Source organism: Chiloscyllium punctatum, chromosome 16, assembly GCF_047496795.1.
Source record: "Chiloscyllium punctatum isolate Juve2018m chromosome 16, sChiPun1.3, whole genome shotgun sequence".
NCBI classification, from domain to species: Eukaryota; Metazoa; Chordata; class Chondrichthyes; order Orectolobiformes; family Hemiscylliidae; genus Chiloscyllium; species Chiloscyllium punctatum.
In genome coordinates, this window is record NC_092754.1 from 20330088 (window position 1) to 20357180 (window position 27093).

Below are 27093 nucleotides of genomic sequence, written 5' to 3' on the forward strand. Positions count from 1 at the left end.
AGATTGGCTCAACATTTCTTGATTAGAAAATGACTACCTGAGTGAAGTTCTAACTAGTTCATAGTTCTTTGAAAATAAAGTCAGTGGTAGACAGGATAGTGAAGAAGGCATTTGGTATGTTTGCCTTTATTTGTCAGTGCACTGAGTACAGGTGTTGGGAGATCATGTTGCAGCTTACTGACATTGGTGAGGCCAATTTTGGGATACGGCGTGCAATTCTGGTCTCCGTGCTACAGGAAGGATGTTGTAAAATTTGGAAGGGTTCAGAAGGATTTGCAATGATGTTGTCAAGATTGGAGGATTTGAGCTAGAGGGAGAGGCTGGATAGACTGGGGATATTTTCCCTGAAGAAAGTGAGGACTGCAGATGCTGGAGACCAGAGTTAAAGAGTGGGATGCTGGAAAAGCGCAGCAGGCCAGGCAGCATCCGAGGAGCAAGAGAATCGACATTTTGGGCATAAGAGTCCTGAAGAAGAGCTTATGCCCGAAACGTCAATTCTCCTGTTCCTTGGATGCTGCCTGGCCTGCTGCGCTTTTCCAGCATCACACTTTTCAACTCTGGTCTCCAGCATCTGCAGTCCTCACTTTCTCCTAGTTGATCTTAACCTACTGCGAATCCTCTTGCAAGGATGCCTACCTTCAAGAAGCTTTCCTCCTCCGTCCACAAGGATCTCAGTGAGTCCCTCTCTCACTGCACCCCCCAGGTCATCTCCTCTGTCCTGAAGCTCTTCAGCCACGTCTTGAAACAGACTCGCTACCACAGCCACATCTCATTCCTGAAGAAGGGCTTATGCCCGAAACGTCGATTCTCCTGCTCCTCGGATGCTGCCTGGCCTTCTGCGTTTTTCCAGCACCACACTTTTCAACCCATATTTTCCCTGGAGCATTGGAGGCTGAGAAATGACCTTACTGACCAATATTGTATATATCCAGGACTTTGGCAAATCAAAGCATGGATACATCCAGGATTGAAAAGGAAGCTTTGGTGGTCATATTTGGAGTTAAGAAGTTTCACTAATAGCTTTACGAATGTAGATCGACCCTGGTTGGTCTACTTAAAGAGGACAAGGTCACCCACAGCTTCAGGCCAAATTCAGCAGTGGGCTCTGATACCAAATGAGTATAATTACCAGGAGGCCAAGTAGCAAATGTGGACGCAGTGAGCTCCCTCCCCCTGGCAGATACACCACCTGTGGTACCACCACTGAAAGGGTCCATAATGTGACTTCCTGTCACAGCTGACAATATCAGATTTTGGATGCAGAAAGATCCAGTCCTAGCAAAAACTGCTGGTGGTGATGGGAAAAACAAAAGGGCCATCACAACCAGGATTGAAACCTTTCTGGATCCAGTGAGACCAGATGATAGCAGAGGATGGCATAATATAATGGGGAGCAAGAGTGATTCTCCCGAGTAAAGGATGCTGCCAGATACTGGCTGAATTCCACCAGGGTCATCCAGAAGTTTCCAAAATGACGATGCTGGTGACAAGCTATGTCTGGTGGCCAAGACTGCATGTCAACATAGCTGTATTGGTGGAAGCAGTGCCCAGAGTGCCAACAAAGGCAGAAATTACCACCAGTAGCTCCCTCACATTCGTAGGAATGGCCAGGGAAACCCTGGACTCAGTTACACATCAACTATGCAGGTTCTTTCTGGGCTCAATGTTCTTAGTCATTGTGAGTGCCCACTCAAATGGCTGGATGTGTATAGAATTCATTCATGAAACACAGGGCTGACAATAGAAAAACTGCAGACATCTTTTGCAATACATGAACTCCTGGAAATGTTGATCACAGATATTGGGCCATAATTTACCAATAGGAAATCTGAGTATTTCCTAAAGTAAAATGGTATTTGTCCTATAAGGACAGCTCCATTCTATCCATCATCCAATGGTTTGAAAAAGCAGTCCAAATTTTGAAAGCAGGCTTAAAGAAACAGCCTACAGCTTCATTAGATACAAACTGTCCTGGTTCCTATTTGATGAGGACCACCCTCATGGGACTACAGAGATAGATCCAGCTAATGGGGAGAAGATTCCACACCAGGTTAAATCTGATCTTTCCAGATCAGGAGGAAGACATGGACCAGATGAAATCTGCCAACTCACAAACAGTGCAGATGCAGAACATGCCCAGCTCCTCGAAAGCCTTTATGACTATTCAAGAAACTGCACGTTCTCCCTCTTCATCAAGCGTTAAAGACACCTCAGAATCATCCGAGATGGAGATGACAGATGCTGCCGCCTTGACGCCTTTGCCTCTTGAAAATGAGAATTAATTTCTTCTGAGGTGGTCTGGACACAAGAGGTGATCTGCTGTGCATTACACACCTTCTGTACCAGAGGCAGAGTTGGAAGAAACTGACCTGGTGTTAAACTGCCCCAGGAAGAACTACAGGAAAACAACTGGTCTACGTCCTTGGACTCAGATCGGGAGGGATGTAATGACTGTAACGAAGTCAGCCAGGTGGTCCCCATAGAATATGAATTCCCTGACTGGGGATGTTAACATGGTCTACTCAGGGAACCCTGATTAACAGATATAACATAATTGTCAGAGGTTCTGTTCACTCAAATCTGGCTCTGAGGGAGGTGGATCAGTGTCAAGGACTTTCCACATGTATATAAAGGGTGACTTGGTGATGGGATTCTGGCCTCTGTGGAGCTACTTCAGAGGAAAACTCCAATAAAAGGTGCAGAAGGATCTAGGCACTCTTATGTAACAAAATGGTAGCATCCAGGTACAGCAGGTAATTAAGGAGCCAAATGGAGTTTTAGCCTTTTTCATTTGTTCATGGAAGTTGGGCATTGATAGTTATGCCAACATATATTGTTCATCCCTAATTGTCCGAGAGCAGCTAAGAGTCAAATACATTGCTGAGGGTCTGGAGTTACATGTAGGCCAAACCCAGGTAAGAATGACATTGACCAGGGCTGACAATAGAAAAACTGCAGACATCTTTTGCAATACATGAACTCCTGGAATTATTGATCACAGATATTGGGTCATAATTTACCAGTAGGGAATTTGAGTACTTCCTTGAGGACATTAGGTGGATCAGATGGAATTTTATATAATCAACACTGGTTCCATAGCCACCATTACAGTAGGTTTTCATTCCAAATTCTAATTGAATTCAAATTTAATCATCTGTCATAGTGTTTTTCAAACCCATTATCCTTAGAACATTAACTTAAAGTTCTGGATTACAACTCCAGTTGCATTATCACTATGTCCCCACCTTCCCAGATATTGCAAAGGATTGAATTCTAAACATAGGGAAGTCTTGTTAAACCTATATAGGATGATGCAGAGGTTACACCTACATACTATGTATAATTTTGGTCCATTATTTAAGGAAAGATGTCCTGCAATTTGAATTAGTTCAAAACAGATCAATGGGCTGAGTCCTGGGATGAAGGAGTTAACTTATCAAGAATGGCTGAACAGATTAGGCCTTTATCATTAAACTTAGAAAAATGAGGGGTGATCTTAATGAAATATGCAAGATTCCGAGGGGGCTTGCCAGGGTAGATGTTAAGAAGATGTAATTGGGGGAATCTCAACATCAGAGACATTGTGAAAGATTAAGGAACCTTCCTTGAACACTTAGATGCAAGAAATTTACTCATGCAGAGTAATAAATGTCTGGAATTGTCTAGTCCATAGAGTTTTTCAAATAGATTAGATTCTCTATAGTATGGAAACAAGCCATTCAGCCCAACAAGCCCAAGCATATCTCCAAGCACCTGCATCAGGAAGAGATCTGGAATACTTCACCAAACTCAAGACAATACATCTTTTAAAGCTAAAATACAAACCGCTGTTAATCGTTTTGAACACTGGCCCATTGCCAATTGAACTAACTGCAACTACCATGCTAGAAATGGATATAAAAACAGGAATAGGTTATTTATTTCCTTTCATTTTTTTCCACCATTTAACTGGGTTTTGACTGATTTATAGTTCAATTTTGTTGCAAGTCAGTTACTTTGTCACACAACAATGACATCAAGTGAAAGCATCATCTTCAAATTTTCAATGTGACTACGAACACAGCTAATTTTCTATTTGTGCACTAACTGAACATTTTGGAATCAACAGTGCATGCAACAGGCCCAAAGTCAAACTATCAACTATCAAATTTCCAAACATTTTAGATTTCTCAACTAGTTTCCATAACACCCTATCTGTCTGGAATGTTTAGCTGTAAGCATTCCCAGAATCCAGCACTACCTTATCAATGCTAATCACTGTCTTTCACTCCAGTTCAAGGAGATTTCCTGAATACAGTAACTGTTTAATATCAAACCCTTGTTTTCTTTTCTTGTGCCTCTGGAACAAGAACCCAATCCTTCATTCGTGGATTTAAACCAAGATCAACATGGTTGAAGACAGACTGGTGTTTCAGTTAGCAGCTGTATAGGGTTCTGGTCACTTATATTTTGACATATCTTTTAGATTTAAAAGTAGACATTCAGCTTTGTATCACATCACATTTACATTTTAGAAATTAATGTGCTCAAATCATTTTACTCTCTGTTCAATAATTTTACTCTCTGTTTAAAAATATTTTACTGCTTTTTTTTCAGAGAATTGAAGAACACTGAGCTGCTGGAATGCAGCCAGTTCCACATGGTTCCCATATGCATTGAATCAATTAACAGGATGCGGTTCATGTCTCAGAAACTTCTGGAAATTCTTAGAAGTGAACTTTCATAAAACAGTTGGGGATGTAAGACACCTTTTAAAGAAATAACAACGTCATAAGATGTGGGTATTAGAAGAGTATAATGAGGACAGGACAAAATAAAAAGCTCAAAGACAAAAAGATAATAAGATTTAAGTCGCTTGTTGCTGGCAGTGCTGAACCCTGCCAAGACTGTACCATTTGATATTCGCTGGGAAACATTTATCTACACTTTCGAACAGAAGCAGTCTCTTTCATACATGACGGCTTTAATACTTATGTTTTATTTTCTTGCATTGAATTAAAATCTTAATCATTCTCTCTCACATGAAATTTTTTGAAGGTTTTTTTTAAGATGGAAACTTGTCCTGAGATCCTCAGAACAGAAATGTCAAACAGATGGACACATCCAACACTCGTAACATTAAACTGTTGCTTACTTTGGATTTAACTGCTGCTTCCCTATTTTTTCTAATGGTTGTGTTCTGAAAGAAATTGAAATAACTGATTTCCTTCATCAGGAGACTTCAGACATATGTTGAAGCATGTGCAGTTCACCAAAACTTCACTGTTAACTAATTTGCAATATACTGTGATGAAGCTGCTCCTATATAAAGATTAGGTTGTCCTTGTTTTTCTTTAGGAGATTGTAAAAATACAGGTTCCGAAAAGTCTGAGTTTGGATGGGTTTTATAGCCAATTTGTTTACAGCTAACAGATCTGTCTCAGGCACAAGGCTTTCAAGTTAAAAACAAACTTGTATAATGAAAGGAGAGTGGCTAGTTCTCTTAGCTCAGCTTTCCTCTGGTTTGGTTTCTTTTAGCAGTAATTGTGTGGAAACACTGCTCGAATTCAGAAGCAAGCTCAGGCTGGTTCTCTTTCTGTGACTTCTATCCTTTAAGAACTTGTGTTTGATTTTAGCTTTTGTGCCGATGGGGTGTTTATGGGGATTGTTGCAAGTATTTTGGAGCAGCATCATTAATGGGATCATCTGTTAGGTTTCTCGAATGGGAAATGTTATTCAGTATTCTGTTTTCTGTTCTTTGTGTTTCATTCAGTAATCTTATAAATAAATTCTGTTTTGTTTAAAACTAAGTGGTTTGACCAACTGATTCTCTTCTGGACTACTCACTTTACAACAGAAGTGAGAGAAAAAGAGTGTTTGAATTTCAGAAATTGGCACTTAGACAGGAAAGTCAGCTAAAAGAATGGAGATGAAGGCTGAAGGTAAGCTTAGTGAGGAAGAGAGTGAGGATGAGCAAACCCATGGTAACCAAAGGCCTGTTTAAATATATTCAAGCATTGCCTAAATTTGATGAGAAGCATGTGGAAGCCTTTTTCATCTCATTTGAAAAAGTGACTAAACAAATGTGGTGGCCAGTGACCATGTGGGTTTTGTTGATTCAAACAAAACTTGTTGGTAGAGCTAGTGAGGTATTCACATCACTATCAGAGGGAGGTGTCTAGGGCATATCAGGAGGTGAAGAAAGCCATTTTAATTCCAGATGAGCTTGTGCCAGAAGCCTACAATCTTTCAGGAATCTAAGGAGGGATCCCGGTCAAACCTACATTGAGGTTGAAAGGAAGAAACTAAGTAATTTTGATTGATGGATCAGAGCATTAAAAATACAGCAAACCTACAACATTCTTAGAGAGACAATTATTTTGGAGGAGTTCAAAAATTCACTTCCTGAAGTAGTGAGAACTCATATAGAAGATCAGATAGTTAAAATGGCAAGATTGGCTGAAATAGGTTTGTTCATAAAATCAAAGTTTGGCTTCCAGAATCAATTTCAGTCAATGAGGAATGGAAATTGGGGAAAAGAGAAATCCTCATGTGGAAAGTGAAAGGTAGAACTCGGTGAAGATCATAAGGATAACTTACCACAGGGTAAAAAGGGAAGCCTTGAAAAGACAGGCAAGTTAAAAAGATCTGGTGTTTTCATTGCAATAAAGTAAGCCACATGAAATCACAGTATTGGTAGGTTAGAAGTACTGGGAAACCAGATATAGGAAAACATGATAAGCCAGTAAATTTTGTTGGAGTGGTAACAGAAAGCACAGTGGAAGTGAGAGAGCTGCATCAGAATGTACAAGCTGGTCGGAGGTTGGTTAAGGAGGAAGTGCCAGATATTCTTAAACCACTTACTTGCATAAAGTAAAGTTTATTTGCATAGGCTAGGAACAGCAGTAAAGAGGTTACAATATTAAGAGCCACAGGATCCTCTCAGTCTGTGATACTGAAAGATGAGGAGATATGTACTGAAAGGACTATTGCCAGAATAGGTACTAGTGACAGGAATTCACAGTGAGACAAAAAGCGCTCAATTATGTGGTGAGGTTAGAATGTCCAGAGAAGAGTGGAGAATTCGTGTCAGGAGTACTGGACAAACTCTGAGCTGCAAGGATTCAATTTGTCCTTGCTAATAATATAGGTGATACACCGGTAGGAGGGTTGCCTATTGTGGTTGAAACCCCAGTGGAAACTCAGGCAACTGAACTATTGCAGGACACATATCCTGGATTTTTTTCTGACTGTGTGGTAATGAGGTCACAAAGTCACCAGCTGAAACAGGAGAGATCAAAGAGTACAGATAAGAAAGTTGAAGTGGAATTAGCAGAGACCCTGTTTAATCAGATGGTTGAGATAAAGCAGGAGCAGATAGATGACAATGCAAACATCTTTAGCTCAGATAAATTAACTGAGTTATAGCAGAAAGATGAAAACCTAAAGCAATTGAATCAAAAGGCAAACACAGAAAAGGAATCCGAATGTATCCCTGAATGTTATTAGCTTAAAAATTATGTCTTAATGAAGAAATGAAGATCGTCACATATTCAGGCAGATGAGAAATGGGCAGAAGTTCATCAAATTGTATTGCCAGTGTGGTATAGGAAGGTGTTGCGAGTAGCGCATGAGCTAACACTTAGGGATCATTTTGAAGTGAGGAAAACACGAGCTAAAATACACAAACATTTTTACTGGCTTGGACTGCACAAGGATTTGGTTGAATTTTGCCAGACGTGTCATACCATGTCAGGTAATTGGAAAACCACAGGCAAGAGAAGAATGTGTTACTGATTACAACACAGAGGGAAGAACCAAATTCAGATGACTCTGACTTGGACATTCCTCAAATTAAATGGGACAATGAGGAAGTTATCAAAAATTGAGATAAATTGAGCTTGATATTGGCATTACAACATGTTTATGTTACCAGTAATGTATCTGAGACAATCATGTACACTGATCATAACCCATTGAAGCTTGTGGAGAAATCTAAAGATAAAAATGCAAGACTGTTTAGACTCGAATGAGAAACACAGGAGTTCAGTGACAGGAATGCAACAGACTGAGGCAGAACATAGTTGTGCATGTTTACGTGTTTATAGTCAGTGTAATGCATACGTGCGTTTTAAACTACTAACCAATTTTTAAAGGGCTTTTAAAATGAAGCCATCTTTGGATATTGATGGTTTTTTTTAAAAGGGCGGTGGTGTGATGAAGCTGCTCCTTTAAAAAGGTTAGGTTGTCCTTGTTTTTTCTTTAGGAGGTCGTAAAAACACAGGTTCCAAAAGTCTGAGTTTGGATGAATTTTAGGGCCAATTTGGTTACAGATAACAGAAACTGTCTCAGGCAAAAGGCTTTCATGTTAAAAACAAACTTGTATAATGAAAGGAGAATGGCCAGTTCTCTCAGCTCAGCTTTACTCTGGTTTGGTTTCTTAAAACAACTAGCCAAGTTAGGGTCTAGGCTACCTTTTTGAAAGGTTATGAGGAGTCTGGCCTGGTCCATAACAGTACTAATTCCGAATTTACTGGTCTACCTAATATCTTCGAAGTGTTGGGGGTCTGATAATTAAACTCATTTGATTTTTGGTGTTTCTCTTCCCTGTATTTTTCTTTCCTGCCTCAGTTTTGGTACACAGGAAAATATTTCATACGCGACACAATCTTTTCTGCATTTAAGACCCCTTATCATTCTGCAGCACTCACTGAACACAAAGCTCCAACTCTAATTTCTGAAGATTCTCTAGGGAAGCAATTGGGTTTGTTTCACCCTTCTTGACATATGGGACAAAAGCATTCAATTTTGTGGAGCTCTATCAAGAATGCTTGAAATACATCCAACATCATATTGGCAGCCAGAAGCAGACACTGGGCTATCTGGATCTGCAAATGAAAAGCCTGTTTGAGGATTCAGTTCTGAAAGTGGCTGTAAAGTCAGCTTTTCCAGCTCTCAAAGAGATTAATAAAGTACAACAACAGAAGCCTTTTTCTTTTCAACTTACTCTAATGCAGAGAAAAGGGGAACTTTGGTTCCACTATACTTCGCAGGCCACATACATAGGACCTAACTGGACGACCAATGCTTGTCCAAAAGAAACCATGAGCTACTTCACCGGATTTATTCAGAAGAGGCCAAATGTTCAATTTTGAACAAGTCTCTGGCTTCTAGCTTTCTTCACAAACCTTGACTGCGATGATGTGGTTCAGATTTTAAAATGGGTCTAAATCCACCCCCTAGCTGTCAAACTGTTCTGAATAACAATCTTGTTGGTCTGCACCCTGACTTTTGGCATACACACTGAGGCCTAACTTTGTTAAAACATGTCCTGCTATTTTAAAATAAAAATGATGCTTCCTGCTCTATTTTAAAATGTCTAATGTGAAGAGTTCTCAATTATTAAATCCTTTAGTGATACTAGATACTGCTTACCACCTATCTGAGTTTTATCAAAGTGTCATTTGTATAATGGAGAAAAACTTACACCTGAGTATGTGCCACTTCTGAGTGTCTGACAGCAATGAAAATTCAATTGTGCACTTCTAGCCATGAACTCAAGGCATGTGCATCAGTGCCGTTAGTAGAGTTTAAAGTGACCTTAACCATACAGGAATGCAAAATATAAGTTGTTTAAATACGATGTGTAGAAAAACATTTTTTATGCAATGAGTGATTAGGATTTGACATGCACAGCCTGTAAGTGAGACAAAGGGAGGTTCGATCGTGGCTCTCAAGCAAGAATTGGATCATAATCTTAAGAGAAAAATTTCCTTGGAATAGACAGTCTGGATGGACATAATGGGCTGAATAGTCTCCATGTACGTTGTAACCATTCTATAATTCAAAACAAGCAGAAACAATGGCTATATATGTGAATGAATGTTGTGTGCTGACTTCACACCTGGGACAAAGGTACAGTCAAGGTTCAGGACTGATCATTTCTGATTTTCTCTGAGGCCTGTATCAAGTATCTTGACTGGAATTTTTATTTATTACATTCTTGTTTGTTGTCAAAATAGTAGCCATCAGGACTATTGTCCTTTCAAAGAATGATCACCTGCCACACTCAACAGCTGGTCAGAGGATTATTTGTTCAGAAACATTACTATGAATGGACTGCACCCAACAGAGAGACACCATAGGATCAAGTGCACTCAAAACTGGCAAGTGATATCTGGAGTCACTGGGGCCAGTCAGGCAGACTACAGCCGCAGTATGGCAGGAGACAAGTGCAGCAAAAGCCACTGCCAACAAGGGAGCACTCCTTCTGACTCAATTATAAGGCCTTAATTTCAAGCCCATAGGAAGGCCAGCATTTACGCTGCTTCTTCCCAGGGTCTGAAAAGTGGCCCACACACCATCAGGATGTCAGCAAAGACAGGATGAGGCTCAACTGGCTATTTAATTGACCCAATTGACTTAAGGACATGGGGATTGTCTTCTACCTTCCCAGCCATTGTAAAAGCTATGGTGGCAAGAAAACTAAAGGCATGCTATCCCCCACTTTCTCTCTAATTTAACATGCCCACCTCCCCACCTGTTGCTCGACAGCTAGTAAAGTCTTTTTGCCCAAAATGTCGATTTTCCTGCTCCTGAGATGCTGCCTGACCTGCTGTGTTTTTCCAGCACCGCACTCTCGACTCTAATCTTCAGCATCTGCAGTCCTCACTTTCACCTCGCTGGTAAGATATGCTTATTTTCACAATTTATTTTGAAGATCAGATGTCTCTGATACAGTAAATGTCGTAAATCTCTTCTTTATACAAAGAGTATGAGTGGAGCATTGTACTTTTCTTGGGTATGAAACAATGACTGGAGTACATCATTCTGCCCCCTTAGGTTTATCCCATATGAAGAATGAGGTTTTTTTTGCCGAATGCAAACTTTTCTTTGGAGAGAGAATGACCTAGTGGTATTGTCACTAGACTATAAATCCAGAGACCCAGCTAATATTCTGGGGACCTAGGAGGGTGTGGAGCAGCACGGTGGCTCAGTGGTTAGCAAGGTTGCTTCACAGCACCAGGATCCCAGGTTTGATTCCATTCTCCCAGTGTCTGCATGGGTTTCCTCTCACAGTCCAAAGATATGCAGGTCAGGTGAATTGGCCACGCTAAATTGCCCATAGTGTTAGGTGCATTAGTCAGAGGGAAATGGGTCTGGGTGGGTTACTCTTCGGAGGGTCGGTGTGGACTTGTTGGCCCGAAGGGCCTAATTCCACACTGTATGCAATCTAATCTAATTTAAATCCAACCATGGTGGTGTTTGAATTCAATAACAATCTACTGGTCACATTGTTGGTTATCGGAAAAAACAAAATCTGGTACATTAATGTCCTTTAGGGATGAAAGTTGCCATCCTTACCTGGTCTGGCCTACATGTGATTCCAGACCCACAGCAATGTAGTTGACCCTTAACTGCCCTCTGGGCAATGGGGAATTGGTAATAAATGATGGCCTAACTAATGATGCCCTCATTTCGTGAATGAAGAAAACAAATGCATAGTTTAAGGATAAACATATAAAACAACAACAAATGCAAATAATCCCGTGCATTAATCACAGCTGGCTCACCACCAAATTTTATTTGTATGCAGTGAGTGGAATGCACTGTCTGCAACAGTGGTGGAAGCAGATTCAATTGCACTTTCCAAATGGAAGTGGTTAAATACCTGAAGGGTGACATTATAAGTAAAGAGTGTAGTGGCACTAGCTAAACTGTTCTGCAGAGAGCTGGAACAAGCTTATGTTTGAATGACTTTCTTCTGTGCCATAACCATTTTATCATTCAGTCACAACTGGTTCAACTGAATCTCCTTATTAATCACAGTTAGCTAACAACAAGCCAACAGATAAATCACAATTCTCCATTTTTTTGTCACTTGTTTGTAAAGAAATAGCTAGAGTTGATTGGTGAGAGATAGGTACAAAGTTAGTCAGTATTAAGGAAATGAAGTCGAGATAGAAAAGCTGAGGGAGAGAAGTAGACACAGGAAGTAAAAAATACAAAGACCAATGAGCTTTTAATCAAATTTTCTAACTTTTTGTCGTTGCTTCTCATGCATTCTTCATTCAGTAGATCAGATTATAAATTAGGTTAGGCCAGCAGAAGAGCACCAATAAGGTGTCATTGTCGGATAAATGATATGTTTCTCGTCAACAATGCAATCATATCAAACTATCTTCATAATTAACTGCAAATGGTGTCCTCACATAACAAATGAATGGTCACAGGGTGCTGCAGACCTCTGTCACTGTGCAGTAAGACAGAACCTGTAGGAAGGTTCCTCTATATTCTGGTTTGTCATAGGCAGTGAACCATAATTCAAATCAAAGCTCATCTCGAGTTTGTTGAACTCACTCATGACAGCAGGGGTGTTAAAGTATCAACTTCCCAAAGCTAGTGGAAAGTTGCCCAAGGTTTCTGCTCCTAATCATTATTCTATAACCTAAGAAAAAAATAGACATATTGGATCAGAATAGGATTAGCTCAACAATGACACCTTCTTAACATGCTGACTCTTTCTGAGTAGACTAATGTGCATGAGAGAATGAAACACTGGTTTCATGACTTCTAAGGGAGGTCCAAAGGGAAAAAATGTAACTAAAAATCAAGAAATTAGATTATTTTGTTGTGTTTTTTGGTGCAGGATGTAATACCTAAAGTAACAGATGGGTTACTATAAATTTAACATGCACAACTATTCATGAATAATAATATGAAAAATGACTTACATGATTTTTGTGTAAAGTTCACTTTGACTGGATCTGTAATGAAGAGATTGAAGATGCGTCTCTCATGAATTCCACAATAATGGTGGTGCAAATCGCATGAATAGATTCCTTCATCACCCAAGCTAAGGTTAGAGATTGTCAGTGAAAAGTCACCATCAGCAAATGCGGTGTCTGATATATTCATCCGTTTCCTGATAAACTGAGGACCATAAGATCGCTGTTCCCCAGAAGCATAGAGGTCAATCAGACGATCAGCCTGGTCATGCCAAACACCAGGAGGCGATCTATCCCAATGGACCACCTGTTGCTCCTCTTCACTATGTCTTTCTGTCCAAATGTGGTTGTGATTTTCACAAGGCAGGACTACAGTTGAACCAACTAAGGCCACAATCACAGTCTTCTCTCCATCCCACAGCTTCCTCACCTTTTTTGCTACAAACAGAAAGCAAACTCAGTTAGAAGTTATGTAAGTAATAAATACCATTCAAACTGTGGTACTGCACAGTGAATAGTTTTGGTTGAGTGCAGTTAGAGCTCTGGAATGCAAAGTATCAAGATATAGACACATAATTCAGTCTTAACTTTAAAGTGACACAATGAAACCTTAGTCTTATAATTTGCTATTTAAATTTCTATGCTTTTTAAATGGAAACTGCCTTGTAAAGTTATTGCTCTCTAATTACACCTCATTTCCAATGGAGGCACTGTTTACCCCTCCACTAGCAGAAGGGAGCATGAATGAAATGTTTACATAAGCAGTTTATATGAATGTAGACAGAAAAAAATCCATAATGGAAAATGTAATGGAAATTCATGCAGGTAGTCTTTTAACATATTTATAACTAGATAATTAAAGATGGTAAAATAGGTCAGGCAAAGATTAAAACTCTGGAATACTTGTTTCAGGAAGGTTAAACATTAACTTAGGTTTGCATGTGTGCAATAAATCTGTGGGAATGCCTGCATTTGATATTGGGGTAAAACCAGGTTCAGTAAGTCTTTACTCAGCATTGCTTAGAAGAGGAACATTTGAGGCAAATAGGAAGCAGTTAACAAATAGTTTATCGATTTATAGTCTAATTGCCTAATGGGCAATGCTCATAATGCTATTGTTGAATATCAAATTTCTTCTGGAAATTATAGCTAGTTCTGTATTTTAAGAAGGATAATGAATTAAACACATAAGCATGACCAGGTAGGAGAATTACTGCCTGTGAAACTCATCTTTGAATCAAAGAAAAATACTTTTATTTAATGCATACCATTAATATAAGGCTGAGCCAAAATTCACTTAGTCCTAATGTGAATATACATCACACAGTATTCACAGCATTCACAAAATAGAGACATGATATTTGTACTTGGACAAATACAATAAGCGTGGTGAGCAAACTAAATCCTTATACTTCACTTCTGTAGACCTCACCAAGGTATGTGATGCTGTGAGCAGAGATGTACCTTGCAGTTAATTTTACTTGACACTTTAGACAAGGAAACAATCAAATTTGTACCTTGTATTCCAGAGGTTGGAGGGAGATGTCAAAAACTAATAGAGGGATTTAATTCCCAATAGCATAATTTTAGCAATTAGGCAACCTCGAAAAGTGAATCAACACAAATTTGAAAGTAAGAGAGTCACATTCTCTCAGTGTAGCCTCCTTTCCACCACTCAAATAGGTGCCTTTCGCTTCGACAGGGATTTCCTCACACAACCATAGAACCATTCTCGAAGGCAGAATTTCCAACTGCAGTGTCCCTCGAGAGAAGTCCCTCCCAGCTGATTCTTTCAAAATCATTCCAGATGGAGGAATTATGCTTTATTTTTCTCTAATTTTATTTTTGCCTTATTGATAATGTTTCCAATTGTCACAAAGTTGGTCCTTTTCGCAAGAATAATATGTCCTTGGTTTTTTTTCTGAGGGGTCGTAAACCAGCTCCCGGCTCTGAGGTGACTAGTTTGGTACAGAGATGAGAAAGAATTTTGAGAGGCCTTTGTTTATATGTAAACAGATGAGACTTCAGGCCAAAGTGGTCATGTTTTAGATGCGACCTGTATAATGAAATGGGAATGGTCAGTCCTGAAAACTGAAGTTAAGTTAGAATCAGTGCGGCAGGCGCTGTATGAAACAGGCTGATGAACTCTCTCTCCTTGTGCCCTTCTAAGTTTGACTTGGAAGCCTTTGTTTCATTTTTACCCTGTGTTTAAGGGGGTTTATTTATTGGGACTGTTGTGTATTTTTGGAGCAGCTTAATTAAGTCTAGTTTGGATAGACTAAGTTCTGTGGTTATTCTATATTCTGTTCTTTGTGTTTCATTCTGTAATTTTGTGAATAATTTGTTGTCTGTTTTAAAATCTGGTGGTCAACCTAGCTAACTTACTCTGGGTAATTTTACTGTACACTTACTGAAACAAATTGCAAAGTTATAATCTGGGTTGCCTGCTTAGGAATGTTTTGAGTGGTCTGGCCACTCATTGAGAGCATGTAAGAAAACGTGGGGAAAATATTATAGGTTGACAACTTGCCACAAGTTTTATGTCCGACAGGATGAGTGTGCTGAAAATCAGACCACACATCTCCATGAGCTGGACCAAAAGTATAAATGTTAATGATCACAAAAATAATTAATTTGTTTCTCTTTATTACTGCTTCCTAGGACAAAAAAAAGACTTTCTCACCAGTTTCTATTTTCCCCAATAAACTCAAAATAACTGGTTTATTAGAAAACAACTAATGCTTTTAACAATATGCCAAAGTGATCATCAATTACTACACAGATCTAAACAGTATCCCTTTAAACTCATTCATATGAGACTAAATGACCCAGCTCTGCACAGCAATTATGAGAAGAAGAAAAATAGAGAAAAAAACCCTGTTTATCAAGAATCCAAACAAAAAAAGGGGAGAACAAGGTGATGTTCTCACAGTTTTCCAGTTTCTTGTCAATGAGATCATGTTGTTGTCAACCACAAAACAATGCAGAACCCTTGTCTGGATAGCAGGTTAGTTAGACACAGGTCTTACAACTTAAATTAATAGTTCAGCTTTCAAGGTTTGTAAAGACATCACAAATATTGATTTTTGGACATCTCAGATTGTCAGGAAATGGTCCACTGGGATATTTCTTCAACTGGATTTCTTTAAAGTTTATACTGTTACTCAGAGAGAGCCATCACCACTAAGACCAGCCACCTTTCAAATCTCAGAAGGTTTGTCCAGCAATTATAAGCAGTAAATCAATCTTTTACCTTTCATTTTAAAAAATTTATTTCAAAGATTTTTGGCTTTTTGCAAACAGCAGGCAGTTCTTTTGACCTTCCAATTTTTACACCCAAAAAGTCACATGTTAAATCCTCTGCAACCCAGAAATGATCCAATTCCCAAAACCCATAAATATGTGTTCCTAACATGCATCATGGAATGAGATTATGTGGTTAAGCTTGCTAATTGCCTAGAAGATGAAGATTAATATAGGTTGGCAGTGTCAAGCTTAGAATGGTTGTATCATGGAAATGCACTAAGACTAAATCATTTTGAGAGAAGAGGAGCACAACAGCCGCTTGCAGCTTTGTACCAAAACACATTGTGTGATGCTCTTCTGACGTGAACAGAATTGGTTTAAGTTCAGTTGAGAGAAAAGGTGCCAGGAATACATAATATCCTGTAACTAAGGGCATAGATATGGGGGGGTTTGTGGTCAAGTACCTTTTACCATAGAATCCTGACAGTGTGGAAACATGCCCTTTGGCCCAACAAGTCCACACCAACCCTCCAAACAGTATCCACCCAAACACACTTCCCTACCATATAACCCTACATTTCCCATGACTAATGCACCTACCCTACACATCCCTGAACACTATGGGCAATTTAGCATGGCCAATTCACCTATTCTGCACATCTCTGGACTGGAAGGAAACCAGAGTATCAGGAGGAAACTCACGCAGACACATGGAGAATGTGTAAACTCCATATAGACAGTCGCCTGAGGCAGGAATCAAATCTTGGTCCCTGGTGTAGTGAGGCAGCAGTGCTAACCACTGAACCACTGTGCCACCCTTTTGCTGTTCAATACCGAGAATTAAAGTTGTTGTGAGCAGCTTTAGTCCCTGATGGGCACACTACTTTTAAGAACACAGATGTGATAACTTGCTTGTACCAAGTAAATGTTCAATAAAACTTTAAATTAATTTGTCCCTACTGTTCAATCCTGTTATAATTCAAAACAACACTGAAAATCTAAACCCACAAAAGCATTCAATTTCCAACCCCAAGACTGGCTGTAATCCTTTCCAGAAAATAGGGTAGGTTAAAAGGCAAAAATCACTTAAAGCCCATTGTAAGTGGAACACCCAAGAAAAGCAGTGAAGAGCATTTACTGTTTCAACAAAAGTAATAATAGAACCATTTCTGGTAAGACATATTTGTGGGAAGCTTTTTCCGTTCACTGCATTTACTGTCATCTCTCTGGAATGCACTATGTATTGTTTATTGAGTGGGTAACCAGAAGGTATTGTTTATTGGCAAAATGTTTATATGCATAATACTTCATAGTGATCAGTATAAAGTTTTTGAAGTATTCTAATAGATTGATATCATGTTATCAATAAACTTGTGATTCAGTTGGAGTATTTCACCCAACAAAGATCTACCATTCACATGGCGTGAACAATCATATCCACAGGTCCATACTTTGTGACTGAGTCTGGCAGGTTCTAAATTTGGGGATATTTGCGAAGAATGAAAGCAGTGACACAGGACAATGCTTGCTGGCATCAGAACTCTGCAACTTGTGAATATAGTTAACTCACTTCAAATCCCTTATTCTTTATAATCTGTACAACACAAAGCTTAAATAAATACATTTTCCCCAATGCACTCCCCTGGATCGATTTGGATATTTAGCTGGTTTGAGAAATAATGGAGAGTGGGGGATATAAAAATTGAATAGAATTGTTGAGCCCTACCCATCTATTTTTATTTTTCATCCTTGTGATTACATTTATTTTTGGTGACATGAAGTTAATAAGCTCAGTTTTAATTGGAAGCATCACTGTGGCTGAAATTTATAATCAATACTATCAAGAACCAGAGATGTGATGACTTGATTGTTCAGGACAAGTAATTCAGGAGATGGAGAATGTGTTGCAATGTCCCACCTTTTAAACCCATCTAAAAATCCTGAGATGAGATGCAATGGGCATCAACTTTCAAAAGAGAATGTGCTGCAGAGTCCTAGCTCACATATATAATCCAGCCAAAATGAAAGTTTGAAAGGATTGTTCATCCTCTGGAAATAACACAATACATCTCAGAAGTGACAATAATTTCCACATATCTCTTGTGTACTTAGGTGCAAAAGAGTTTATGTCTTTTATAAACTCATCTCTTTGTCACCATCACACAGATCTCTTCACTAATGTTATGTTGAAAGAATTCAGATCAGTGCTCAAGATGGAGCATTGTTTTCCGATTATTCAAATGAGGTGATTTTTGCAGGTTAGAGTGTTGCTAATCTTAATTGTGCTATAAAAAACTCGGTTTTTCAGTTGTACCAGAACAGACGAGAGAGATGTGTTGACAAAACAGTCAAAGGATTACACTGAAATTATAACATGAAAAAAGGAAATTCAGCCCAACTAGCCTGTGCTGGTGTTTATGCAGCAAGCAAGCAGTATTGTTATTCCATATGCAAGCCCTAGTTCCACACGCCTTAATTCGTGATTCATCCAACTACCTATCACTACCTATTCTTAAATGTTGACATGGACAGTATACTTTGAATGGCGAAGTTTCCTGCCCACCACCTGCCTTTGCTAAACATAGCAGTCTCACTGCCACTTCACATTCCAAAGAATGTCAACTTAGCCGGAGATGGAATCTCTGCTCCTCTGAGGTGAAGTTTCTGTCCAAGTAGGATGCTACCCTTTTTGACTGGCTGGCTACTCTTTAGACCCAGCAGGGGCAGTTGAAGCAATGGCCAGATCATGGGTTACAAGCAGTGACCAGATTCCAAGTCACAGAATCCAAGATCAGATAAAGTGTGGGAGTTTTATGGCTGGGAGGACAGGGGTCTCGATGAAGAGGGCTTGGTGTAGGGCACACTCATGAAATCAAACCTTGGGAGAGAAAAGGGGACTTTTGAGGAGGACAGCCAGTGTGGCATGGGACCCTTCATAAGACCACAAGATACAGGAATTTGGCCCATCGAGTCCACTCCACCATTCAATCATGGCTGATGGGCGTTTCAATCCCACTTACCCGCACTTTCCCCGTAGCCCTTAATTCCATGAGAGATCAAGAATTTATCAATCTCTGCCTTGAAGACACCCAATGTCCCAGCCTCCAATGTGCTCCGTGGCAATGAATTTCACAGGCGCACCACTCTCTGGCTGAAGTAATGTTTCCCCATTTCCATTCTAAATCAACCCCCTCTAATTTTAAGGCTGTGCCCACGGGTCCTAGTCTCCCCACATAACGGAAACAAATTCCTAGCATCCACCCTTTCTAAGCCATGCATTATCTTGTAAATTTCTATCAGGTCTCCCCTCAACCTTCTAAACTCTAATGAATACAATCCAAGGATCCTCAGCTGTTCATCATATATTAGGCCTACCATTCCAGGGATCATCTGTGTGAATCTCCGCTGGACACACTCTGGTGCCACTATGTCCTTCCTGAGGTGTGGAGCCCAAAATTGGACACAGTATTCTAAATGGGGACTAATCAGAGCTTTATAAAGTCTCAGAAGTATGTTGCTGCTTTTATATTCCAACCCTCTTGAGGTAAATGACAACATTACATTTGCTTTTTTAATCACGGTCTCAACCTGCAAGTCAACCTTTAGAGAATCCTGGCATAGCACTCCCAGATCCCTTTGTACTTTGGCTTTATGAATTTTCTCACAGTTCAAAAAATAGTCCATGCCTGTATTCTTTTTTTCCAAAGTACAAGACCTTGCACTTGCTCATGTTGAATTTCATCAGCCATTTTCTGGATCACTCTCCTAAACTGCCCAAATCTTTCTGCAGCCTCCCCACTTCCTCAGTACTACTTGTCTGTCCACCCACGGTGTCACAGTGGTTAGCACTGCTGCCTCGCAGCGCCGGAGACCCGGGTTCAATTCCCGCCTCAGGCGACTGACTGTGTGGAGTTTGCACGTTCTCCCCGTGTCTGCGTGGGTTTCCTCCGGGTGCTCCGGTTTCCTCCCACAGTCCAAAGATGTGCAGGTCAGGTGAATTGGCCATGCTAAATTGCCCGTAGTGTTAGGTAAGGGGTAGATGTAGATGTAGGGGTATAGGTGGGTTACGCTTCGGCGGGGCGGTGTGGACTTGTTGGGCCGAAGGGCCTGTTTCCACACTGTAAGTAATCTAATCTAATCTAATCTAATCTAATCTAACTTCGTATCATCGATGAATTTTACCAGGATGCCCCCAGTCCCCTCATCCAGACCATTAATATACAAGGTGAACAGCTGCGGCCCCAACACTTATCACTTGTCATCAGCTGCCATTCCGAAAAAGAACCTTTCATCCCAACTCTCTGCCTTCTGTCAAACAGCCAATCTCCAATCCATGCGGGTAGCTCACCTCGAACACCATGGACCCTCACCTTACTCAGCAGCCTCCCGTGAGGCACCTTATCAAAGGCCTTTTGGCCAGGAGATTTATCAATTTTTAGACCTTTTAGCTTTTCTAGCACTTTCTCTTTTGTAATGGCTACCATATCAACTCTGCCCCTGACTCTCCTTAATTGTTAGGATATTACTCATGCCTTCCACTGTGAAGAGTGACACAAAGGACTTATTAAGATCTTCAGCTATTTCCTTATCTCCCAGCACTAGCCTTCCAGCAGCAATTTGGAGCGACCTAATTTCTACTTTTGCCTCTCATTTTTTCGAATGTATTGAAAGAAACTTTTACTATCATTTCTAATATTACTGCCTAGCTTACCTTCATATTTGATCCTCTCCTTCCTTATTTCTCTCTTTGTACTCCTCTGTTTGTTTTTGTAGTCTTCCCAATCTTCTGATTTCCCAGTGCTCTTGGCCACTTTATAGGCTCTCTCTTTTTCTTTGATACATTTCCTGACTTCCTTTGTCACCCATGGCTGTCTAACCCCTCCCTGGATAATCTTTCTTTTCTTTGGGATGAACCTCTGTATTGTGTTCACAATTACACCCAGAAACTCCTGCCTTTGCTGCTCTACTGTCTTCCCCACTAGGCTCTGCTTCCAGTCAACTTTCATCAGTTCCTCTCCCATGCCCCTATAATTACCTTTATTTAACTGTGACACCATTGCATCCAATTTTGCCTTCTCTCTTTCAAACTGCAAACTGAACTATACCATATTATGATTGCTGCCTCCTAAGTGAGCCCTTACTTTAAGATCTTTTATAAGTCTGGCTCATTACATAGAACTAAGTCCAGAATAGTCTGCTCCTTTGTGGCTCCATCACAAGCTGTTCCAAAAGGCCAACCTGTAAGCATTCTGTGAATTCCCTTTCTTTGGATCCACCAGCAGCATTAATTCACCCAGTCCACCTGCATATTGAAGACCCCATGATCACCGTGACCTTGCCTTTCTGACATACCCTATTTCCTGGTACATTTTCCGTCCCTGACCACTATTGGGAGGTCTGTACATAACTCCCATTATGGTTTTTTTGCCTTTGTGGTTCCTCAACTCCACCCACACAGACTCCACATCATCTGACCCTATGTCATTCAGTGCCATAGATTTAATCTCATTCTTAACTAACAAGGCAAGGATATCCAGCCTCCTTGTTTCCAGCCTGAAGCCCAAACAGAGTGAGATTGAACATCTCTTATCAGCTTCCAAGCTGATGTTAGGCAGGAGGCGTCACTTTTTTGGCCGAACTTTAATTGATACAAGGTCTGGCAAACTGCCTTGGGCCTTGCCCAGGCCACATAAAATTGTTGACAGGGGAGGGGTCATAGGAAGGGCCACCCAGATATTTTACAGTTACCTGCAAACTTGCCACTGGTGAACCGCAAAATTCTACCCATGTTCTCACCGTTAAATCATCTTCAAAATAGCATGTTCCACAATCTCAGATATATAAGGTTTCTTGAACTTTCTGTTTTGAATTGCTTCTGTTTAATCTTATGTTTATATCGCTTATTCTAGAATAGTCCATCAGTGAAAGCAATCTCTTCTGACAGTAACTTCCAAACCCATGACTTCTTTCGTCTAGAAGGACAAGGGCAGCAAATATATGAGAACATCACTACTTGCAAATCCTCACCAAGCCACACATCTTCCCTTGGAAGAAGATCATTGCCATTCCTTGTTTGCTGCAGAGACAAAATACTGAACCTCCCTTGTGGGTATCTCTACACCCCTAAGATTGCAGTGGTCCAAGAAAGCAGCTTGCCTCTGCCTTCTCCAAGGGCAGTTCAGGATGGGCAATCATGCTGGCCTATCTCGTGATGCCCACTTAACATGGATGAATTTTAAAAATTCTGCGAGGTAAAAACAATGACTGCAGATGCTGGAAACCAGATTCTGGATTAGTGGTGCTGGAAGAGCACCGCAGTTCAGGCAGCATCCAAGTAGCTTCGAAATCGACGTTTCGGGCAAAAGCCCTTCATCAGGAATAAAGGCAGTGAGCCTGAAGCGTGGAGAGATAAGCTAGAGGAGGGTGGGGGTGGGGAGAAAGTAGCATAGAGTACAATGGGTGAGTGGGGGAGGGGATGAAGGTGATAGGTCAAGGAGGAGAGGGTGGAGTGGATAGGTGGAAAAGAAGATAGGCAGGTAGGACAAGTCCGGACAAGTCATGGGGACAGTTACTGAGCTGGAAGTTTAGAACTAGGGTGAGGTGGGGGAAGGGGAAATGAGGAAACTGTTGAAGTTCACATTGATGCCCTGGGGTTGAAGTGTTCCGAGGCGGAAGATGAGGCGTTCTTCCTCCAGGCGTCTGGTGGTGAGGGAGCGGCGGTGAAGGAGGCCCAGGACTTCCATGTCCTCGGCAGAGTGGGAGGGGGAGTTGAAATGTTGGGCCATGGGGCGATGTGGTTGATTGGTGCGGGTGTACCGGAGATGTTCCCTAAAGCGCTTTGCTAGGAGGCGCCCAGTCTCCCCAATGTAGAGGAGACCGCATCGGGAGCAACGGATACAATAAATGACATTCGTGGATGTGCAAGTAAAACTATGATGGATGTGGAAGGCTCCCTTAGGGCCTTGGATAGAGGTGAGGGAGGCGGTGTGGGTGCAGGTCTTACAGTTCCTGCGGTGGCAGGGGAAAGTGCCAGGATTGGGGGTGGGTTGTTTGGAGGCGTGGACCTGACCAGGTGGTCGCGGAGGGAACAGTCTTTGCGGAAGGCGGAAAGGGGTGGGGAGGGAAATATATCCCTGGTCTGTTTGGAGGTGGCGGAAATGTCGGCGGATGCTTTGGTTTATACGAAGATTGGTAGGGTGGAAGGTGAGCACCAGGGGCATTCTGTCCTTGTTACGGTTGGAGGGGTGGCGTCTGAGGGTGGAGGTGCGGGATGTAGACGAGATGCGTTGGAGGGCATCTTTAACCACGTGGGAAGGGAAATTGCGGTCTCTAAAGAAGGAGGCCATCTGGTGTTTTCTGTGGTGGAACTGGTCCTCCTGGGAGCAGATCCGGCGGAGGCGGAGGAATTGGGAATACGGGATGGCATTTTTGCAAGAAGTAGGGTGGGAAGAAGTGTAATCCAGGTAGCTGTGGGAGTCGGTGGGTTTGTAAAAAATGTCAGTGTCAAGTCGGTCATCATTAATGGAGATGGAAAAGTCCAGGAAGGGGAGGGAGGTGTCAGAGATGGTCCAGGTAAATTTAAGGTCAGGGTGGAATGTGTTGGTGAAGTTGATGAATTGCTCAACCTCCTCGTGGGAGCACGAGGTGGCGCCAATGCAGTCATCAATGTAGCAGAAGAGGTGGGGAGTGGTGCCGGTGTAATTACGGAAGATCAACTGCTCTACGTAGCCAACAAAGAGACAGGCATAGCTGGGGCCCATACGTGTGCCCATGGCTACCCCTTTGGTCTGGAGGAAGTGGGAGGATTCAAAGGAGAAATTGTTAAGGGTGAGGACCAGTTTGGCCAAACGAATGAGAGTGTCGGTGGAGATTGTTGGGGACGTCTCTGCATCAAACCATTCTGCCCTTCATAATTTTAATAACTTCATTTTCTTTGTTTGTACAGAAACAGTCTCAAGTCACCTCAATAAAAATGTTTTCTTCTATCTGTGCCCATCTTTCCACCCTACGCCATTCCCACTTTTCTCTTACCTGATCTGGTGATATTAAGTTGTATTTTGACTGTTTCGTAAAGGTGACAATAATGGTGGTGAAGATTGCAGGAGTAAATCCCTCTATCATTTATTCTAACATCTGTAAAAGGTGGAAAGTGATTAAAATTATTTGAGGCAGTGGATTATTAAAATATAGCTTAAAGACTTGAAAGCATCACACATAAAGTATTAGCTACTTCTATTATTACTTTCACAGCAGAGAACTAATGATCAGTTCATCTCAACAATGAAAAGACTTACTCCCCAATAAAATCTCCAAACCAAACCAATTACTTTATATACTGCCCATGATATAAAATGAATTTCACAGCGCTCATGAGCTTTTGATCAGGAGTCTAAAAACTTTTGCTTCCTGACTGAATATAATGCACCATCGCCAAGTATGAAGTTCTTTTGGTTTTTATGAAGTTTAAATATCTGTTTCTTTTAATTTCCATGAGGGGAGAAATGGCTGAGGTTTGTTGGACAAATAGACTAAAAGGTATGGTGTTCACTAAAGTGGGAAACATCTAAATAGAAGATTCAGAGTGTTCAACAAAACTATATTTCATGAAAAAGCAAAAACTCAGTAAAAAGTAATCATCTGTGGTTTACTGGGGAAATTAAGGATAATATTAGATTAAAAGAGGCTTATAATATGCAAATTATAGAAATAAGAATCATAGAATCCATGCAGCGCAGAGAAAGGCCATTCAGCCCATCAAGTCTGCAACGACCCTCCGTAGAGCATTCTACCTACCTACTCTCAACCTATCCCTGTAATCTTACATGTATTTGCTAATCCAACTAGCCTGCACATCTCTGGACATTACAGGGCAATTTTAGCATGGCCAATCCACCTAATCTGCACATCTCTGAACTCATGAAAAGAAAAATCGACTTGTATTTACCGAGTGTTTTTCACAACTGCAGGACATTCCAAAGCATTTTATGGTCAATGAAATACACTGGCTAGCAGCCAACTTTCACATAGAAAGCTCCCTCAATCAGTGTCATAATAATCAGATAATTTGTTTCAATGCAGCTGATTGAGGGATAAATATTGGTCAGCCCACCAGGAGTAACTCTCTTGTTCTTCAAAATAGTATCATGACGTATTTTACCTACACCTAAGAGGGCAGACAGGGCCTTGACTAAATGGCATGCAACAGGGCAGCATTCCCTCAGTACTGCATTGGAGTACCAGCCTAGATACAGCCTAAGGATTGGGAGATTTTAAAAATCAACAAAGGGTAATCAAAGGTAATGCAAAGGGAAAGGATAAAACTGGAAATTAAACTAACCCGGAATATAAAAACAGATTCGAAGAGCTTTTACAAGTGTGTAGCTAAAGTAAACACTATTCTTTAAAGAGGTAGATATATAAGAAATGATCATGGGAGATGAGGGAATGGCAAAGATGTTAAGCAAGTATTTTGTGTTTGTCTCCACAGCAGACAAATCATATACCAGAAGTAGAGTTTAAGGGTCTAATGAATGAGGAACTTGAGTTAATGTCAGAAGAGGAAAAGCTTTGGAGAAACTCAGGAGATTAAAAGTTGACAAATCCCCAGGACCTGATGGCCTATATCTCCCAATATCTATCCACCTAGATCTGAAAGAGGTAGCTGCAGAGATCTTGGATGCTCAGGTTGTAGTTTTCCAAAATTCCCTCAATTTTAGAACTGTCCCAGCAAATTGGAGTTGGCAAGTAGAATACTGCTATTCAAGAGGGGAGGGAGGAAGAAAACATAAAACTACAGATTAGATAGCCTGACATCAAACATTGGGAATATTTTGCACCTGTTTAAGAAAATACCAACAATGCATTTAGAAAAATCATCAGATGATCAGACAGTGGGATTTTTTTGAGCACCTAGTCTGTCCAATAGATAAGAGATAGCCATCAAATCTAAACTTAGATTTTCAAAAGATTCCATTAGATGCCAAAGCAGGTTAATATGCAAAAGAAGAGCTAATAGATTCAGGTTTATATACTAGCATAAAGTGTGGTTTGGCTAATTGAAAACTGTGAGGAAACAAACTCCAAATACAGTGTTGATTATTTAGAACTGAATAACAGTTGAGGTCTTAATCAGTAGTTGTTTTAGTGTGGTAGAAGGTTTGTGGCTACCAAGATGCCAAGGAGCCAGAGTAGTCCAGTGGTCATCTCTGAAATGTCTTTGATGTATGGTAGGGTGATTACAGTCTCTGGGTGTGTTGTGTCTTCCTGTTTAGATCCGTTGTGCAGGAATTGGCAAACTGCTTATCAGAGAACTATTGTTCCTCAATGCGTTGTATAGGTGTTTCTACACGGCTTCTTGTAGTTCCAGGAGTACTGCAGTGTGTTGTAGTTCGTTTAAATAGTGTCATGATGCAGCTCCATTTGTGGGTGTTGGAATGGTTGCTTCTGTAGTTGAGTATCTGGTCAGTGCGTGTGACTTTCCTGTAAGTGCTGGTCTGCAGTCCTCCATTGGTTTTTTGTTCTACCATGACATCCAAGAAGTGAGTCGGTTATTGTTCTCTTCCACTTTAGTGAATTTTATACTGGAGAAGAGGATGTTGTTTTTGTGTTTGTGGCTTTCTTATAGTTTGTCGTGTTTCGGATTGATAAAGGTGTCATCCACATAGTGGACTTAAAGATTAAGCCAAATCGTGGGAAAGGCTGCTTGTTCTAACCTCTGCATAACTGCTTCTGCTACAAGTCCTGATATTTGTGATCCCATAGGCATCCCATTGATTTGTTTGTGCAGCTTGTTGTTGAAGGTGAAGTGGGTTGTGACACACAGGTCCAGTAGTTTGAGGATGTTTTCCTTACTGATGGAGTTGGTTCTATTGGGTGTTTGTATCTCTGGTTTGTCTAGCAGTGAGGCCAGCGGTTCTTTGGCTAGATGATGTTTATTGATGTGAATAGGGCTGTTATGTTGAAGGAAACCATGACCTCATCATCCTCCATCTTGGTATCTTTGAAGATGCTAAGGAATTCCTGGATGGAGTGGGTTGAATCTTCCACCAGATATTTTAGTTTTCATTGCAGTTTCTTTGCTAACCTGTGTGTTGGTGTACTGGAAAGTGGGCGGCACGGTGGCACAGTGGTTAGCACTGCT

General features: G+C 40.8%; 1 protein-coding gene across 7 annotated transcripts in view; it reads right to left on the reverse strand.

The window, feature by feature from the left end:
- LOC140487025 (matrix remodeling-associated protein 8-like) overlaps nt 1-27093 on the reverse strand; it is a 106220-nt gene that overhangs the window by 14883 nt on the left and 64244 nt on the right. For all 7 annotated transcript variants that reach the window (XM_072586403.1, XM_072586402.1, XM_072586398.1 and 4 more), the window contains exons 5-6: nt 23985-24086; nt 12714-13145 (exon numbers count right to left, since the gene is read on the reverse strand). In XM_072586403.1, coding sequence (XP_072442504.1) covers nt 12714-13145; nt 23985-24086 — 534 coding nt within the window. The remainder of the gene's footprint in view (nt 1-12713; nt 13146-23984; nt 24087-27093) is intronic.